Source organism: Cylas formicarius, unplaced genomic scaffold (assembly GCF_029955315.1).
Source record: "Cylas formicarius isolate icCylForm1 unplaced genomic scaffold, icCylForm1.1 PGA_scaffold_3__17_contigs__length_32017465, whole genome shotgun sequence".
NCBI classification, from domain to species: domain Eukaryota; kingdom Metazoa; phylum Arthropoda; class Insecta; order Coleoptera; family Brentidae; genus Cylas; species Cylas formicarius.
The window spans coordinates 14807067-14827591 of record NW_026844326.1 but is presented as its reverse complement, the minus strand read 5'-3'; the positions used below and the strand labels follow the sequence as shown (position 1 = coordinate 14827591).

Below are 20525 nucleotides of genomic sequence, written 5' to 3'. Positions count from 1 at the left end.
TTACAGCTTGCCCGGATCTTTCCTTAATTCGTAACAGTTAGTCGCTTTCTTATATCTATGAACAGACTTTACCTCATTGGTTTAGATACTTTTGGTATTGAAATCTTGCGCTCATACGACTACAGTACTTTAGCATTAACGGGGATACGTCATCACACCAGTTGCATTTGTTTTAATAGTATTCAGCGCCTTATTTACTTATCTTATTGTTAAAAGCTTAAAAGAAAATTACGAATTATTATTATAAAGATTGTCGTCATAAAAAGTGATTTATTCATTACAATCGGAAATGTTCCGAATAAATGTACCAAAATAATTATGTAAATTATTTGTATCGGAAAGTTTGTTGGGTATAGCTTAATTTTTGGCATTTACAATGTTAAAGCGCTTTAAACTCTTTATTGCTGACTTTTTTAATATTATTTTCCCCACAAGCCATATCAAAGTATTTCTTCTTTTCCTTTCTTATCATGGTATAAAGTTTTTTAAAAATTTAAATTTCTTCCAATCATTAGGATCCTTTGTTCTTTTAAATTTCTTTAATGCAACTAACCAAACTAAGGCACGCGCTTTAGTTATGCCAGCTTCCGTAACTGGAGCATGTCGATTAAATAGAGGTTATTAAATATGGTAACTTAATGGCTAATATTGTGTTTACATTCTACCACTGGGCAAGCTATACATGTATATCAAAAAATCATTTAAATTAATTTTTTTAAAACAACGATATCTAATCATTTTAGGGACAACAGGAATTGTACTTTGGTTTAAACAGAAATATTATCGATTGAAATTACACCACAGTTACTTACCAGATCAGTGTTTGATACAAAAATAGCATCTATAATTCTCAAACACAACACATAAAACAAATAAAGGATTTCATAAACTGTTGGATATAGTCATGAAAATATGTTTTCAAAAGCGGTGTGATATTTTAATAATATTCAAGAAAAAAATGAATGTTGATGACTAACATCTCTTGTGGATATTAAATAACCCACAGTTGATGGCCTATTAGAAGTACACGACGAACGGCTCGGGATTTACTTAATATTTCACACACGCTTCAAAGCAAGAGTAAATGCTCTATCGCTCTAAATTATTTTCAATTTGAATATTTCATATTTTCATACTCTTAGATTATTTTTACTTTAAAAGGTATTTCATTATTCATTCATTACATTCTAGTTTCCTCAATGATGCACCCATAAATAACTCAAACTCATTTTTTATAATTTTACCTACATCTCTACCACACCACCAAAATTTGGCTCTCAGCCTCCTTAATCCTGACAGGATTCTCACATATAAGAAGGCACCTCCATATTATGAGGGTTGTCTAAAATAGCACGCAGACGTTGTTTAATTGTTAGTAATAGGAGTTCACACAGAAATATAAAAACTCGTCATAAAAGACCGACTGCAGTTGCTTGATAGTACAGAACTCTTTACGGGAAGGGAAGACTACCAAACATTGGAGACACCGGACTTAGGTAGGATATAATCATCTCTGAGCTACAATGCCGAAAATGGGATTGTTGCTCACAGTCGGAAAATATTTCGTGGTCATTGATCTTGACGTAATGCTGGATGCGCGTAAGAATTATTACTCCATCATTTTATAGAGCTGAAGTCGAACAAACTACATCGTACTAGGTTTGAGGGTACCGTTTCAATTTTTGCAAAATATCATAAAGAAAAATCTGAAAATCTCAACATATTTTATAAAGCTATTTTTTAAAAATAAGTTGCATGAACAATGAAAAATAATATAAGAAATAGTGAATTTTTGAAAGGGTAGGTACAAAATTAAATAATACTTATACATACTATATAAATATAGAAAAATCAATAGATCAAAAGAGAATCCGATATTAGATGGGTCTGTTCGAACCCTATTGTGTCCCTTTTTACATTCCCATTGTACTATATAAATGTTTTTTTGCAAAAGCAACGAAAGAAACGAAACCTATTTATATATTTTAAAATGATAAAAAAAATTAAAATTCTAATTTGGGATATTAAAAAACTATGTCTTCTGATCAGGGTAAATGCGTTTTCATCAACAATTATCTAAATAAATAGGCTAACTTAATTGATGTGTATTATCATTACATGAATATCTGTTTTAAAGCTTTTATTCAAGTTGCGTGAGTGTATTCCGCAAGTCATTTTTTTGTGTACTTTTAAAGTCTTAAATACCACATACCTTTAAATACAGAACCACATATCTTATTTTTTGTATATTCAAAAATATACAGCATACGTCAAGAATACAACTAACATAGATAAAAAAACAGTTATTGTAAAATTTTCTCCTTGTAAATTGGTTCACCCAATACAATATTGCCGAGATGACGAGATTTGAGCAATTTACGTATCTTTAAATTTTGTCTACAAGACAAACTTAGTTATATATTAATGTTTATTATTGTTTATAATAGAAGTCAACAAAGCAATGATTGAAACCACAAGAGATACTATTTAAAAAACTAACCATAACTTAACTGAAACTTAGTCAGTCAGTTTGAGTTAAGTTCTGAAGAAGCCAACAGGACGATTGGCGAAACGTCAGCAAGTTCGATTCGTAAACAACCGACGCAGGAGATATCCAGAAGATTTGTAAATATAATTGCAGTAGCCTGTGGAAGTTTCTTTAAAAGAGAAATACGACAAGAGATAACCATTTTTATTTGTTACATTAATTATTTTCCGTGCAATCGATACCATCTACGTTCGGATCAGCCGTACTCACAAATTTCGGGGTGTAGCTGATATTCTTGCTCTTAAAATAGGTTAGCATATCATATAGCTCGTCGCACTGCCAGCGGTTATCGCTAATCCCGATATATTCCAGAGAAACTAACTCGTCCGCCAATGTCTTGTAGTCGAATTGAGGAAATACAGTCAAACTCAGAAAGTTGTTGTCTAGATACAACCAGCGCAGCTTCTTCAGATTGCTAAGGGCTGTTGCGTTTATCCCGAACCACAAGTTATCCGACATGTCTAGCAGTTCCAGATTATCCAAACCATTGAGTACACCTGGAGTAACCAAATCATCCGTGGGGTTGTTGCTTATGTTTAACTGTTTCAAGTTTTTAAGCGGGTTGAATAAGTTCACGGGCAAAGGGTACAGGATGAACGATCCAGCCATATCTAGAGACGTAATATTTTGAAGTGGGGTAAAGATATTCACATCATTAATATTAAGCAAGAAATTTAAGGAAATGTTAAGCGATTGGACGTTGGTAAGACCTTCGAATGTGCCATTATATATACCCCTAATATAAATTAAACTCAAATCCATATCAGTTACAGATTTTAAATCTTTGAATATGCCGTAAGGAATATCGTTGGTAAACCTGAATAGTCTTTTGTCTAAATAGACCAGCTTAGTCAGTCCGTTTAGGGTAGAGTTGGTGTTATTGTTCACTGTACTATTGTCGAATCTCAATTCCGTCAAATTTGGGACAAAAATAAAGTTGTTGTCGTTAAACCACGTTATGTTGGAACTTACGAAGTTCAACTTTTCCAACGAAGTACTGTTTAGGCTCTCCGCACTAATATTGCCAACAAACACCGTCAGGTTCAAGGTCTTTAAGTTGGTTAAGTTACCAAAAGAATTATTTTCGTAAGCGATGATAGGATTGTTTGCTAAACTTAAAGTCGTTAAATTACCGCAGCCCTGGAAAATACTTGCATTGATCGATTTTATTTGGTTCCAACTCAAGTCTACCGTTTGTAAACTCACAAACTGCGACAAGATGTTATTATCAATCGTCTCTATGCTGGAATTAGTTAGGTTTACCGATATTACTCTGTCTAAAATGGTCGATAGAGGCGATACTATCCACGACTGAAGACTACTAAAGTTTGAGTCGGTGATTTCTAAGACGAAGCTGGTTGTTCGGTTTACATCGGAGGAGTTGTTGAGCAGCGCATTATTAGCTGCAGTCGAGTATGTGTTACTCTCATTTACAGAAATGCAACTGAGGGTACCGAGGCTACTGTTGGAGCTAGTAGTGAAATTGCAACTGGTATCCGCAATGGCTACGGAAAAAGTGCAGAGCAATATTAACCCGGCTGATGTAAGATACAGCATCGTGATCTGCAATATAAATTTAAAAAAAAAATTATAAACACAATTAAAACGAGTGAGGACAGGAAGGAGAAAATGCTGCTTTAAATAGCATGTTTAGTTTAATAAAGGTTCTATTTATTCCCATTTAAAAACTGTAATAATGACAATAGTTTTCCACATTAATATTTTAAATATGGTTTAAATCTATATCTGACAGGTATGGTACTGATAAAAATTTGTGGTGTTTGCGAGAGCATTATATTTTAATGGAAAAAAAATTCCCAACTGCTCCTTTTATAATAGCATCTTAAATCTTAGATGTAAGTATATGCAAAGAATTTTTCCATTGAACCACTTAATATTCATAATAGCTTGAACTATCTTCCATAAATGAAACCGATTGCAAAATAATAACGCAGATTTAAAAACCGCCAGAGAAAGGATCATTCAAATGTGCATGAGAAAATTCTAAAAATTATTATTAAGCTGTAACTATTCTGTGCATTCGATTGTTTAAGAAGTAATAATAATAATCAACGTTATTGTAAAATTATTACAAATTGCAGAATCCGCAAAAGATTATCAAATGAGTATTAGTTGCATGTCTTTTGACGAGAATAGCAAAATAGCAAAGGCACCTTTGCAGTATAACTAAATGAGTTAAAATTCTAGTCGTTATGGGATCATAAAAGTTTCCGCGATCCTGACCTATTTTGCATTAAATTGAAATTATGTTGGGACATTAGTAACTGATAACAAACAACTGGTATTAAATTATAGAAAATTTGCAATAGATTCCAACGTTCGGATTTAAATTTTCAGCTCTATGATACATATTAATTTTTAATTAATTTGAATTGTCGTAACGTCTGTAAGAAATGCTGATATAATATTTTTTGTTCGACTTACCCGCGTTCTCTTTTCGATTGGGAATTGTTGTGGCAAAAAGGTATATAAATATATGCATTTCGGAATAAACAATAAGTAAGCTTAATGCAACTTTATCCATCGATAAGAGAATCACTAAAAGGATTTAATTGATCGATGAGCGTCTAATGAAAGTAATTGTGCTGTTCCTATGGCTTATATCGATGCAATTATTAAAATTATTTCGATAAAATGTTAGCAGTTTCTTGAAGTTTTAGGATTTCGTTTTTACAAATATCTTTTTATATCGATTAGTTATTCTTGAATTTTTCGTTTAAATTTTATTACAATTTTTCATAAAGAACGTTTCACAGAAACAAAGCCAACTTCCTAAATTTAGTAATAACAGAAACAACCAGCAAAATCACAGTTTAAGTGTAGAAAATTATTTTAATTAAAAAATAAGAATTAATGAACACACTGAAAGAATAACATTCAGAAGAAAACAGATTGCCTACATACATAACAGTTTCTGATATCAAAATATCATCAACTTGAAAAATTAAAGAAATGCAAAAACATTTTTCTACTCCCGTCTGTAAAATATCTAATTACAATTACACACCGATCTAGAGTGCGGGAATCGTCACTTTACCGCTTCGGACATTTCCGGGATTTTACCGCACAGGTTTTGGAGCAATCGGATGTTTTCGGAGATATTTCCCACGTTGTTTTGTAAAAATGTACCCAAAAACTAACGGTCGTAGGAAAAGTATAGTATTCAACACGTCCGGTACAGTTTTTAAGCCGCTCGTTTATTAAATACTCGCCCCGCTCGTGCCATATACACTCGTGACTGAAATGCCGTTTACCACACTTGTTGCACAATACACTATTGAAGACGACCATCTGTCAGTTCACTTGACAAAATGGCGTTTATTAACATCTGAAAATAAATATTTCCAATATTTAAAAACGAAAAAAGTAGAAAAGACACGAAGCAAGTAGCGCTCTACCCGTTGTCAAAGAGATAATTATCGTCTCTACGTCAAAGGATATTTTTTTAAATTTGGGCAACATGTATCGAAAAAGGTGTACATTTATGCTGAAAAAATTCGCTACCGATTTTTAATACGATCTTTTCTACGGTTAATAACCATTTTCTACTCCCTACTCTGGACTAAAAAGGCATGCTCACGGTGTGACTTTAAGACGTTAGATTCGTTAAATACTACCGTGAACGACTTCAGGTGCTCCCGGTGGTTGATGTTTGGAAGCGATTGAATGTTTTCCATAGATTTTAAATGTCGATAAAATTTCGACCATTGTCAGTTTTGATGTGGTTATGCTTTTCCGCAAAAATATAGCCGAAAAGTAATAATCGTAGGAAAAATATGTTATTCAACACATTTATAAACTTCTTCAAATATTCGTCAAGCACTCGCTCCTCTCGTTCCAAATCAAACTCGCGTCCTTTATCAAACTTGTAGCATAATATACTATTTCTGGTTCTTATTATATTGTTTGTGTGCACAACTTCGTCCACCCCTAATGAAATAAACAAGTTAGATAATTTTGAGGGATGCTTGTCCCCATTAGTGATCATCATATTACAGTTTTATTAAACTATATATCGAACACTTTAAAATTCGTCAAAGAAAAACAAATTCTCAGCTATAGGTAAAGGAATTATAGGAATTTGTGATTTTTTTTTGTGTTTTATTTGAATCCTAGAGTTTCCGACAATGTGCCCTGTTTATAAAAGTGAGACCTATTTTATTATTATTATATTATTTTTGCTGTTACAGTAATTATTTCCCGTGCATCCAATACCATCGATGTTCGGACCAGCCGTGCTCACAAATTTCGGCGTGTAGCTGATATTCTTGCTCCTAAAATAGGTTAGCATATCATATAGCTCGTCGCATTGCAGCGTAAGTAACAGGATGCTTTCGAAAAATCGTGGGTGGGTGGGGCAAGTTCGTAGCGCCTAGCGCGAAGCAGGCTTTTATTTTAAAAAGAAAGAGCTTCGCGGTTTCTTGTGGTTTTTCTATCGTGCTCCTGCAACTTCCACAAAATCGATGTAATTTTCTTGTGCATACACCCTGTATAAAGCGTTTTTTACTTATCGCCGAAGTTAAAAGTCTTGCAACCTTGGAAAGTGCTTGCATTGGTTAATTTTATTTAGTTCCAGTTCAGATCTTATGTTTTTAGGAGTACAAACTACGACAAGGTGTTACTGTAAATTGGCTTTATATCGGATTTACTTAAGTTGGCCGATATTACTTTTCAAAAACGGTCGACAGAGGTGATGCGTTCTACGACGAGCAACACATTACTGATTGCAATCGAGTATGTGCTACTTTCTTTTAGAGTTAGTGGTGTAACTGCAACGGGTATCCGCCAATGCCCTTGCAAAAATACATAGCAGAATCAGTCCAGATAGAATAAGGTGCATCTGAAAAATAAAAAATAAAAATAAAAAATACCATATTAAAATGAAATGGAGTGCTAATTTTTACTAAAATGATAATCTAAAATAACTGCACCTATTGCTAAAGTAAATATTGAACAGACTAATTTATGTATAAGGTGGGCCGTTTGTCTAACTTATCTCAGAAACTGGATGGAGCCAAAAGTTAAATACAAAAGTTAATTGGGATATTACAAACATTTAATTTATTTTAATATTGTATATAGAGGGTATTTCATTTTTCGTGGGCGAATTTCAACTTTCTTATTTTAAATCGAACACCTGGTATACTACTACAATTTTGAATTCTATACAAATTTCTAGACGTGTTTTGTATATAATGTCCTATCCCTAAGCTTAACAATTTTTGCCATTTTTAATTTTTTATGCCAAAAATGACGTTTGCAGGACGTAAAATATCTGCCAATTTCTTCATTCGGAAGCATTTATTGTTTCACTTGTCATATTAAGCATTAAAAATTAAGGGAATTTTATATAAGCTTGTATATGCCTAATACTTTTACTTTTTGAAATATTTCCTTTTAAAAATTTGTCACAAATAATATGTTATTGCTATATATGTTCAGTTAGTGTAGGTGGCTATAACGGCGTTTGAACAAAGCAAGTGCTAAAGTGCTGCCACTATGATTTGCCAATTCATTGTTGACCATGATCTTGCCGATGGGCCAAAGATTATGTATGCATTATTTATACAGAATAAGGCCAAGAATACACCATAACGTTGGTGAATATTTTATTAACCAACGATCAATTAAAAATAATAGCTTGCAAAAGATAACAACTATTGTAACAGTTCAATATGTCCTCCACTTTGAGCAATACCAGTAGTATAAAGGGTTTCTAAATGCATAATGGCATTTCTAACAGATTCAGTCCCATTTAAATAGCCGATACCTTCTCTAATCCGACGTTTAGGTTCCCAGTTGACTGCAATTGACCGTTTGTGTTTGAATACTAAATCTTAAAGTGTAGCTCATAGAAAAAGTATAGGGGAGTTAAGTCGGGGCTCCTTGGAGTGTTCATTTAAATAGGTGCTAATTTCTTAAATTCTGTGATAAGGAGCGCCATCTAATTCAATTTCAGGCACTTTATTTTCAAGAAAGGGATGGATAATATTTAAAATCTTCAAGTAGCGTTGAGAATTTAAATTCTGATCAAAAAATACTGGACCTATTATTCTGAACCTTAAAATTATTATTCCAGTTGCTCCAAGAATTGGTATTTTTCAGGTTAAAAAGTTGAGTTGTGGTTGTAAATGTAGACTCATCTGCCCAAATAATATTAGCAATTATATTTTCTGAAAAGTGTCTCTCCATAACATTGTTGTAAAAATCTAACCTGATGTAATCCCATTGCACTGATTTCTGCACTGGACAGAATTTATAAGACTTCCAGGTGTTTATTTGAATGCACGTTCGAAGCGTTGTTTTTTAGACAACTAGATCTAAAGACACATATCGGGTTGAATCTTCAGGGGTCTCTGCAAAATGCAACAGAATATTAAAATATTAAGTTGCTCTTAATCATTCAAAATACGGCGACGTTATTTTTTTGTTTCTTCAAAGTTCCATATATTCTAAAGTGTTGATAAATCCTGTTGAAGATATTTTTTTTCTGGGCGCCTCCTTAATGGAAATTTTCTAAGGGCCAGCCGGTTTTTATTGTTCGATATATAATTTCCTAACATATCAATCTTTTCCTCTGTGGTAAACATAATACGCAAGCAGCGTTCTAGCACTTGTTTTGTTCAAACGCCGTTAAAGCCGCTTTACACTAACTGAACCATTATGGCAACAGCACGTTATCTGTGATAGACATTTATTTATATAAACTTTATATATAATTGCCTGAAATCTTAATGCTAAATATGACAATTGCATTGTAAATTTTTTAAGTCATATTAAAGCTTATTTTTGGCGTACCTTGTATTATTATATATAGAAATTTCTTATGAAATCGCGAGTTCTTTGTCTACAACAAAACTTACTTAAGTGAAATAATAAATGCTTCCGACTGAAGAATTTTTCAGATATTTTACATCTCGCAAACGTCATTTTTTACATAGAACACAAAATATATTTGAAATTTTGTATATCGTATTTTTGTATTTGTATTTGTATGTCAAAAATGAAATAATATGCCAGGAGTTCCATTTAAAATAAGAGAGTTGATACTCGCAAACGAAAAATTGGACACCCCGTATATACAACATTAAAATAAGTTGAAGGTTTGTAATACACCAATTAACTTTGGTATTTAACTTTTGACTCCATCCTCTATAGTTTCTGAGATTAGGTAGTGTCCCGAGATAAACGACCCACCCTATACAATAATTAAGATTCGTGAAAATCTTTTTTTTGTAAATTTTATTTTATTATTAGAAAATTTTACCAATTACAGTAACCATATAACAAGACGTCGGTATTACATTACAACACGAAATTAAAAGTTCATTAATTATTTGCACAACATTTATAGACACGCTGCCATTTTGTTTTAGTTTTTCCATGTGCACCAAAGATAATTAATTGCACTTGTAATTAATACGTTGTCGACGCTCTTTTTTCTGCTTTCCACAAGTAACAGCCGATTTAATTTGATTGAGATTTAAAAGGATTCTACATTTCAGCTGGGAAATTTATACAATAATTTCCAATTCGAAATTCGAATGTTCACAAGTTGCAAAGTAGCACATACCTGTGTTCTGCCATTGCTGGAATTGTTGTGACAAAAAATTGTGAATTTAAAAACCTAATGCATCATTATCCATCGATAAGATAATAAAAACAAAACAACGTAACGGAAACATGGCTGATTGACATTGTTGATTAATTGTTAATCGATGAAATAATTACAATTCCGATTTCTCGGTTTTTGATTTTGAATGTGTTTTGGCTGTTCATGTGTATGAAATTATGAATAACCTAATTATAAAAATGATGCCTCCACAAGAGCAAGTTAATTGATATCAAGATTTATTAAAACAAAAACTACAAAAATACGTAACAAATTGAAAGTTCAAATTTTGGAGATGGCGATTGAAAATTGTTAAATTTATGATTTGCCGTTCTTCAGTTCTATTAGTATAAGCAAGATTGCCTATGACATTTTTCCTGAAGGTATTTGAAAATTTTAACAACTTACCTAAAGTGGTTTTCAATTCACTAAATTACAATTACAGTAAAACTATGGAGTTTTCCTCTTTCGCGACATTAGGTCATCACTGAGGTATATGTATATCCCAACTTAAGTCTCTGAAATCAAAAATGCATGACTTACCGACTGTAATACTGTGGAATACACCTACCGATAATCCAGCCTCCAAATTCATGACACCCAGAAACCCTATCCTGAAAGAAAGAGGTCGCTGACATCTGATCATCATGATGTATATTATTCGCTGTACAGAATTAGTTTGCTCGTACCATTTGCTCTCGTAAAGGGACATTGCAAGTTGAAAACTCTAAAAATGCCAATTTGCATGACATAAATAAGTTTCATTACCTAGGAATACCATTTGTAACTAAACAAAACGACTCGTCTGTTTTGATTTACATACCTGAACGATGATTTCATTACAATTCCAGGCAAATGTGATTAACTGAATAGCGGTGTACGTTAACATTGTGAAGTTAAAGACTAATGGTTCGCCCTGTAAGTAAGTATATTTGGACCCGAAATGCTAAAAGTACAAGTTTATTAGTGCTTACCGCGGTGATTTGCAGAATAATTATAGCGAATGTAAGAGACGACACCGCATATTCTAATAATATTACATTTTTAACACATTGGTTAACGCCCTGAATGTATCTAAAACAGGATTTAGACAATATATGTAAAACTATTAAGTTTCTGAGATTCTCACTTAATTAGTTGCTGGTGCTTTGCGCAGAGCACCTTCAAATTGTATTCGGTGCACTTGTTTTCTTTTCCTTTACAAACCTCCGCATGTTTGAAGTTATATTGCAGCAACCTTAATTGCAGCTTCAGAAAAATTACTACGGAATTCACCGAGGCCCCAGCCACACCGATACTCAAACAAGCCAACGTTGGCCGAATATTTTGATCGATCAACACCAGTATGTAATATTTGTTCCTGTCGAATGGGTACCACAAATTGAGAGGCAAGGGTTTATCTGTTAAATTATTTTGCCCGTATTCCTTGAAGAATCTGTAGCATTCTACATCCCCTTAAATAAATAAGTAATAAATAACTAACCAATTGTTCTTCGAAAGTAATAAATAATATGATCTAACACCAAGCAACCTTCCTCAATAAATAATACGTGTTTCTCGACACACCTAGTATTGCTATACATACTGCAATCAAGATCGCCAAAGCAACAATTATCCAAATAAGTTTGTTGTCGTAGCTTATGTGCCATTCGTATATCTGTCGGATCTTTTCGTCGGTATCATTGAATATCTCTCTGTCCTCGTCCAGAGCTATCTGCAGCAAATGCAACATTCTCTTGGACTGCCACATGGACATTTTAAATATTATTACAACGTAAATCATCAGCCGGCCTACGTTGTCCATCACTAAAATAATTAGCTGCATGTGGTATACGCAACAGACTACCATGGAATGCTCTTTATTTCCCGCGAAGCAAACATATTGTTGTTTTAATCCCTCCATTTTGACAAATATAAAGAGACTTGGATGCACTGTTACACGAAACCTTTCTAATGAGCTGTAGACATTGTTTATATTTTCCTTTTTTGTTTTATTGTTGAGTAAATTAAGTAGCGTGAATGCTATACAAATTCTTCTAATTTAAATTGGCAAATAATTTTGTTGACACTGAGTTCTCGCCTGTACTGTCCCTAATAAATAATGTGCCTTACCAGCAGCAGTGTCTCTCCCGAGCAATGCGGGTATCTCAACAACCAAGGAAATAACAGCCGAAGCGCAAATCAACTGAAATACCACTGAATAAGTCTGGTACAAATAAATTTTTAATGTTGACATTTTTTCGCCTTGTATCCTCCATATTCCAACTAACATCATCAGGAAGCGTATGTGGCTAAAGTATTTACTGGTTGAATTCATAGTGAGCGATAGGAACACTGTGAATATACCACAAACATGTGGTCTTATTATACCCCACGTAAATAGTGTAGCACGTACAATGTATCACGAAAAGATACACCATTGGCGTGCACATTCGACAATGCGCAAATACTCAAATCGCTTACGAGTCAGAAATCTTGAAATTCATAAGGACGCAAAGATTTTATAGTAAATGACAGCATTTCACATAGTTCTTGAGAAGTTTGACTTATTCATAAAATAATGAAGAAAGACCAATCAGATATTTGCATTGTGAGGATGGCTTCGTATACATCCGTGTATAATTTTATAACTATACACTAACTTGAATCGGGGTAAATATACCATGAAGGCAGAAGGTATATCAACAAAAAATTTGCTTGGTATTTTTTTTTCTTGGTAGAAATACACAGAGCTTAATCATAAGAGTTATTGAATATTAAATATAACGAATGAATTATATATTTTAATATTTTATTTAATGAGATCAGTAAAAAGGTCATATTTAAGAAATAATTAGAAATTTCTTTGGCTTGTTTCAATTTGAAACAAATGAACCACCAGGACCGGCGTGTTAAACTAGAAAAAAATAGATAGGCGCCACTGGCGCTATGCAAGGTATACGTTATTATTTCCTCTAATAACAGGGAAGAAACGGCGTTCATCCACCTCCAGTATTATCCGCGAAGTGCTTTGTAATATAATACAGCTGAATTCTTTAAGAATCGATTATTATTCCGCAAATATTTATTAAGTTTGCTGATACGAACCCTCGTTTTAAAGCCGTGGTTGTGAGATTTAGCTTTGTGTAGTTAGTTTGTTAGATTTACAAACTATGTAAGCAACTTGGGTGCAGTAGTATGTATGGGATTCTTTCACATGGTCTGTAAAAGTTTTAATTAATGACACACAAGGTTATTTACGACATGCAGTATAGGAAGATTGTGATTAAAATGTGAGGTTCATTGCGGTTACTTTCAAAAATTACTTTAATATTATACAGGTCGTTCCAAAAGTACTAAATGTATTTCAGTCGGATTTAACCGTCAAAATAAATCTGAGTTTCAATAAGGCTTATGGAACCCAAGGTTTTATAACTAACTTCAATTTTGTAAAAATTTTAAATTCACTAATAATACTACGAAAGTTATGTAAGGGAAATTTATAGTGAGCTGTAAATGTAGGTATCCAAGAGTGCCGAAAAAATTATTCTAACCTGAAAAGAACTTTGGGACTATAACTGGATTAATTTATTGTTGAACCAATTTATTGTTGGCCAATTGAATTTTATTATTATGTCCTGTAACTAACTGCTCGTGTTTTCGCAGAACAGACAAAATTATAATTTGTTGTACTTTCTAAATAAAAGTTTGGTCTGGTTTTGTTGTCAAGCCTGTTCTTTGGGTGAACTGTCAATTTTGAAATTTTATGTCTTTTTACATTTTCATAATTTTTAACAATGGTTAAAATTTTATTATTATACGTTGTTTAAAAACCAATGGGCTGCTAACACTAATTTTTTTAAACAATAACATTATTAATAATAATAGTAATGGATGAAAACTAATTAAAAATAACATGAAAGTGAAGGACAACCTGTACATTCTTGATGGATCTCATTGTTGTCGGGTAAATGTTCATATGGACTAAACAACACCACATAAGTACGTAACTATCCAAATTTCATTTACAGAAAATCAAAATTTCCTATTTCCATTTACTGTTAATTAACACGAAACTAATATTTTACTTTACTTTGTATTCTGAAAGAATAACACATGTCTTTGTTCTGATCGGTTTTTAATTCATTGCTATTAATATTGGTGTTAGAGTTGGGGTTTTTGTCAATCTTCCTACCCTTGGAACTAATTGTTTATTGTTTTTACTGCGAGAATCATTATTTGTAAATTAGATGAAGAGATACCAAACCTTATCAAATTAACCATTTACAGAATTTCGCAAGTGTCTGTAGAACCAATTTGATGCCGATTTTAAGTGGTTTACCCGCTAACATGACACTGGAACTAACATTTTTTGATCCGTTACCGTCAACATTGTTATTTTAATAATGTAATTATATTTTATTTTTCGAAGATGTTTTGAGGTAGCGCTCAAATAAAATATTTTTTGAAGTTTTTCCTTTAAAATACAATGCAAATAAAGATATCGAGTAGCTGCAACGTAAGTTCAAATAATTACTCAGCTAAGCGTACCCAGATAATGGAAAACGTGGGTTGTTAGATCCATGTGATCCATCTCCTGATAGTGCGAAGTCCCTATGAAAAAAATGTGGCTATGTCAGCACATTCGAAGCATCTGTTTGTAATACTTTAAGGACATACTTTGTAAACTTACCTTTTAAACCAAGGAATATGGTTATTAATCAAATCTTCTAATATGGGGATTCGTAACCAGTAAAATGAAAAATTAGCCATAAAAAGGAATGTAAACTCCATGCGTCATATCTACATTTTTCCAAGTGAAATAACAAAATTGAATTAACGTCCGCGAAAATTAAGATATTTATTAATTAATATTAATTCGCTATATACAAGAGATTTGCTTTAAGCAGTTTTTGTGTTTCCACCCATGTCACTAGCGCATAATTGAAGTATAGGTGTAGCCCAGCTTAAGCCTCTGAAACCATAAATAGTACTTATCGTTTTTCAAAAACAGCTACAATCGATTAACCCCTGTTAACAGAATACACATACCGACAATCCAGCCTGCAAATCCATGACCCCCAGAAAGCCTATCCTCAAAGAGAGAGGTCGCTGACACCTTATCATCATGATGTATATTATTCGCTGTGCCGATTTACTCTGCTCATACCATTTGCTCTCGTAAAGTGACGCCGCTAGTTGAAAACTCTAAAAATTACATTTTACATAGCATAAATTATTTTAAGGGCTTAGACATACGATTTTTAATTAAACACAGTGACAAATTTATTTTGACATACCTACCTGAAAGATGATTTCGTTACAATTCCAGGCAAATGTGAGTAATTGAATTGCAGTGTACGCTAACATTGTGAAGTTAAAGACTAGTGGCTCCCCCTGCAAGGATTAGCATCGAAGATTTGTTTTTTTTAGGGCTTTATCGAATATGCAGGTACAAGTTAGCAAATTCCCAATTAAAGGTGGATAGTGCTTACCGCAGTGATTTGCAGAATAATTATTGCAAATGTAAGCGACGACACTGTATATTCTAACAATATTACATTTTTGACACATTTGTTGAAAGTCTGAACATATCTAAAAAAAAATCTTATATATTCGCAAAGATGAATATTTTAAAGTCCTTACTCAATGAGCCGTTGATGCTTGATTCAAAGCAACTTCAAATTGCTTTCTACAACATTCATTTCCAGAACTTTCTTTCCTTGACAATTATCCGCATATCTGAAATGATGTTGCAGCAATTTCAACTGCAGCTTTAAAAAAATTACTACGGAATTCACCGAGGCTCCAACGACACCGATGCACAAACAACAAAAAGTGGACCGAATATTTTGGTCGATCAGCACCCACGCGTAATATTTATTCCTGTCGAATGGGTACCACAGATTAAGAGGCAAGGGTTTTTCTGTTAGATTATTTTGAGCGGATCTCTTAAAGAACGTATAGCATTCTATATCACCTAGAAGAAAATACATAAGAATCGTATAAAATTACAAATGGTCTAGAGTTTTACGTCCTTCATCCGTATTTTTAAAATTATTTTCGTCGTTTCTACCCCTATTGTAAAAAAAATAAACAACTACAAATCGTTGCTTGTAGCTCTTGGAAAACAACCCTATATTTTTGTATTCGGCAACGTACCCAATTTATATCTCACACTCCTATTGTAAAAAAATAAAAAACAACCCGCTGAATATAGCTTTTGGAAAACTGCATTATACTTTTGTAGTTGTCGACGTACCCAATATAGCTACACAGATTCCAATCAAAATGGCCAGAACGATAATAACGGATATAATTTTGTTATCGTAGTTTATGTGCCACTCGTATATTTGCTGAATTTTTTCGTCGTTTTTACTGGATATCTCATTGTCCTGTCGTAAAGCTGTCTGCAGCAAATGCAACATTTGCTTAGACTGCCACATAGATATTTTAAATATGATTACAAAATAAATCATCAGTCTACCCACATTGTCCATCACTAAAATCATTTTTCCCAAAAAAAAATATTTTTTTAAAAATAAAGCCTCACCAGCAGCAGTGTCTTTTCTGAACAATGTAGGGATTTCGGCCGCAAATGAAATCACTGCCGACGAACAAATCAGCTGAAATACGACTGAATAAGTCTGGTACAAATGTTTATATATTGTTGACACCTCTTCGCCTTGTATCCGCCATATTCCAACGGTCATCATCAGGAACCTAATGTAGCGAAAGTATCTAGTACCTGTGCCCATGATAGCTCAGTAAGACATTATGGATATACACAACTACACACAACATAAGTTACCTTCTAATGGTCATTGTATATTGTGGGCATTTAAATAGTGACTGCAGACAAGGCACCATTGGCGTGCGCTCTTAATTGAGCCTAAGTTTAACTGTAATAATTTCAATAGACATAACTCAAAAAAAAAAAACAGAATCATTTAAAAATTGACTAAACAACACGGTTTCTTATTTTTTGTTATGTAAGATATTTTAGAATGTGAGATTTCTGCGATCCAGCTTGAAGTAACTCATTTTTCTCATGAATTTAATGTAGACTATTTATCAATCGTTTGCTGTAATTTTGTCAAATAAAGACAATGAAAGTTGAAAGTTATTTTAGTTTTATCACTGGTTTTACCCGAAATACCAAAACGTCCCGAAAAGTGCTAGTGCCCTAGGTCGTTTACTTAATTCGGTTGGTTTGATTAATAACAAATAAATTTCCAAGACTCAGAGGAGATGACTTTAATAAACTTCATTTCGGGAGAGAAAAATTGACATACGCGCGCCGCTGGCGGCAACGATATTACTTCCTTTAATGACAGGGAAGAAAAAGCGTTCCTCCACCCAAAGTATTGCCCGCGAAACGCTCTGTAATAAAAAAGGGTAATGGAATCCTTTACGAATCTATTATTATTTCGTAAATATTTATTAAGCTTGCTGATGAAACGCATGTTATGATACACCGTGATATTTACATTTTTGTAGTGGTTTTGTTGAAATGAAAATAGATCACTCAGTCGGGATTACGGTGTCCAGATTTTTTTTTTAATTTACAATTAATAACACAATTAAACAGAAATGTTGTATCAGTTTAACGAAATAGCAATCAGTTTCCGATTTATTAACTCCGCTTTTAATCTTAACAAAACAAGAAAAAAGAAAAGCAAATGTTCAAGAAAATAAGCTTGGATGAGAATGTGGAGAACGACTTTTTTCATTTTGCTACCATTGTGAAATATTTGTGTCCTACATCAAGCAGAAATCAACAATAATTAGTAATTAACTGCAATTTTATATCCAGGTGTTCACTATTCAATGCTCGATCATCCAAGTATTTCGAGCACTAGAAACAAGAAATAACTATGAAGAGTAAAAACATTTCGCACTGTTTATGTTTATGTCTTATGCAATAATTTTATTCAAAATTTACATCTACTTTTTAGGTTTCTTGCAGTCATCGGTTCAATTACAGTCCATTAAAACCAGTTGAACTTCTTAGCGGTAACTGCCTGTATATTTACTAATTGTTCTTATAACTTATCTATATACAGCGTCATTCACGGCGTGGAATATTTACCACAATAAAATTAAAATTATTTTCATCCTATACAGGTTGTGCCAAAAGAGTTAAAAGTAACAAAAGTTGTACCTCTGCAAATGGAACCCCTTCATATTAAAAATTTGTGTGTGTGCTTCAAGTAGCAATTGCAAACGTGGTCTGTTGGTTTCTTTTTTTTTATATAATTATTTTATTATGTTCTCTCTTTTTAAGGTATGGCTTCATAAACTGTTCTTAGAACAAATTTGCGGTGTAGACTTTTTATTTTGCAATAAATTGCATGGTATCCCGAATTTTGATTTCATATTTCCATATTCCATATTTTTAAACTTATATTTTAATTAACTATCGAATTATATTAGCTGCAGCTAACTCCTCGGGTTTCGTTTAGTTAATTTTGATAAAAATAAAAGTTTTGTTGCATTTAATTGTTCAGAAGTGTCAGATAATTTATTAAAGCGGTCATTTTGTCCTACCTTTGTTGTAAAGTGTACTGTGAATTTTGGAATTGCACAGCTTTCTAGCTTTCTATCATACTTTAAACTAATTAAAGTTAACTAAAAATAACGTAAAACTGAAAAACACTTTTTCTTAATTTTGTCAAATTCTATTCTTAAGCAAATCATATGCTGGAATAAATACATTTTTCTACTCCCACCTGTAAAATACCTAATTACACACCGATCTAGGGTGGGGGAAGCGTCATCTTACCACCAGTTTCGTTTCCCACGGATCCGAGCCATTTCGGACATTTCCGGGATTTTACCGCACGGGTTTAGGAGAATTCGGATGTTTTCGGAGATTTTACCACATTGTTTGAATTTTGACGTTTGTCAATTCTGACGGTCATGTCAGCGAATATATTCGTGTTGTTTTGCAAAAGTGTCCCGAAAACTAATACACAGGAAAATGTGATGCAATATATCCGACAATTTAAATACTACGCGATATAAGCTATAATTAAAATCTAGTGGACTATTCGGTAAGTAAAGTGACAATTATAATTTAAATTTCCCACAGAAATTTTACACACCGTTCGCATGATCTTTAGTGGTTTCTACAGTTTTTATATTAATATCTTACCAAGACCAATTGCACTATTTTCAAATATCCATATCTCATCAGTACAAGCAAAACAAAATTGATGGTTGGATTGGATTTACATCTAATGGCCACGACTACACTAGGTCATTCGGCCAGCTTACGACAATTGTGAACATAATTTAAAAATCCTAAAGAACGCCTTCATAGGAGAAGGGTCTGGACAAATCCATCTTCCTCCAGGTTAATTAACAAAATGGAATTTCAACAAAGAAAAGGTTCTTTGACCGATGGCAAGAAACGGCCTCCCACGGTTCCCCCACGGACCATCCGGAAAAAACAGCGGGCCGACAACAATTACAACTATAAAATATTCACTAAACATTAAAAACACTTAATCCACAAAGTGGAAACCAATTTCAAAGTTTTTGGGGACAATTACAAACGAAGGTTAAACCGCCATATACAATGCTTACGACAGAATCCCAAATTGAAGGTTAGGACCTGCTTTTCCTTGCTTATACGATCTTAAAAATTTAATTCTCCTAAAAGCCCTATCCTTGACTGATTTTTCTTCCAATTAAAGTATTTTACTTTAAATAAACTACTTACTGTTCAATTGTAAAATTTAAATAAACAACATAAGATTTTAAAATTGTGTTTAAATGTATTTATATGACATATTCAATTCTCTCTCTCTCTCTCTCTGTCCCCCTCTCTCTCTCTCCCTCTCACCCTCTCGCCCTCCCTCCCTCTCCCCCTCTCTCTCTCTCCCTCTCTCCCCCCCCCCCTCTCTCTCTCTCCATCTAACGTACACAGACAACAATAGCATAACTAATCGTAACGATAAACGAATAGGTTTAATGGCAACTAGAAGATATTTTGTTTCAATCGTACGAAATTTAGTAATCCAATAATCTCTTACTATTTTTAATTTGTTAAATTGTGATTTTTTCGTGACGGCCGTAGAAAAAGTATAGTATGCAACACGTTTGGTAAACTCTTTATCTCACTCGTTTATTAAGCATTCGCTCCGCTGCGCTCCGCTCGTGCCAAGTTAATTCGGCAGTCAAATGCCGTTTACCGCATTTGTTGCATAATATACCATTTTTTTATATTTTAAGTTATAGTACATTCCTGACAGTTTTGCTATTAATATTAGTGTGGAAGTTGGGATTTTTGCCAATTTTTCCACGCTCGGGACTGATTCAATATTGAAATACGGTGCGTGCGTGTTTATTAGCTGGTTT

The 20525-nt window shown here is 33.2% G+C and overlaps 3 protein-coding genes across 3 annotated transcripts; all 3 read right to left on the bottom strand.

The window, feature by feature from the left end:
• Positions 1-2658: 2658 nt before the first annotated feature.
• LOC132699971 (leucine-rich repeat-containing protein 15-like) lies at positions 2659-5041 on the bottom strand. The gene is made up of 2 exons (XM_060666985.1): positions 4994-5041; positions 2659-4111 (listed from the first exon to the last, which is right to left on the bottom strand). Exon 2 carries the CDS (start codon positions 4103-4105, stop codon positions 2705-2707), a length of 1401 nt encoding a protein of 466 aa, XP_060522968.1. The 5' UTR covers positions 4106-4111; positions 4994-5041; the 3' UTR covers positions 2659-2704.
• A 539-nt stretch (positions 5042-5580) lies between these two features.
• Positions 5581-12539, bottom strand: LOC132699972 (odorant receptor 30a-like). The gene is made up of 8 exons (XM_060666986.1): positions 12294-12539; positions 11748-11987; positions 11311-11635; positions 11156-11255; positions 11005-11097; positions 10753-10908; positions 10590-10699; positions 5581-7409 (listed from the first exon to the last, which is right to left on the bottom strand). The coding sequence occupies exons 1-7, from the start codon at positions 12496-12498 to the stop codon at positions 10658-10660; spliced, it is 1161 nt and encodes a 386-aa protein (XP_060522969.1). The 5' UTR covers positions 12499-12539; the 3' UTR covers positions 5581-7409; positions 10590-10657.
• A 2554-nt stretch (positions 12540-15093) lies between these two features.
• LOC132699697 (odorant receptor 30a-like) lies at positions 15094-17020 on the bottom strand. The gene is given in 7 exon segments (XM_060666545.1): positions 15094-15135; positions 15213-15368; positions 15465-15557; positions 15656-15755; positions 15807-16140; positions 16423-16662; positions 16714-17020. Coding segments are annotated over 7 exon segments (1170 nt in total). The 5' UTR covers positions 16919-17020.
• Positions 17021-20525: the final 3505 nt, after the last annotated feature.

What these genes read in the sequence shown, in the direction of transcription:
- LOC132699972 (XM_060666986.1), bottom strand. Translation starts at nt 12,498, where the DNA reads ATGAATTCAACCAGTAAATACTTTAGCCACATACGCTTCCTGATGATG. An exon ending in GTAATGAAATCATCGTTCAG is followed by an intron (nt 10,909 to 11,004) that starts GTATGTAAATCA and finishes TGGCATTTTTAG; the next exon opens with AGTTTTCAACTTGCAATGTC. An exon ending in ATTTGGAGGCTGGATTATCG is followed by an intron (nt 10,700 to 10,752) that starts GTAGGTGTATTC and finishes TTTTGATTTCAG; the next exon opens with AGACTTAAGTTGGGATATAC.
- LOC132699971 (XM_060666985.1), bottom strand. Translation starts at nt 4,105, where the DNA reads ATGCTGTATCTTACATCAGCCGGGTTAATATTGCTCTGCACTTTTTCC.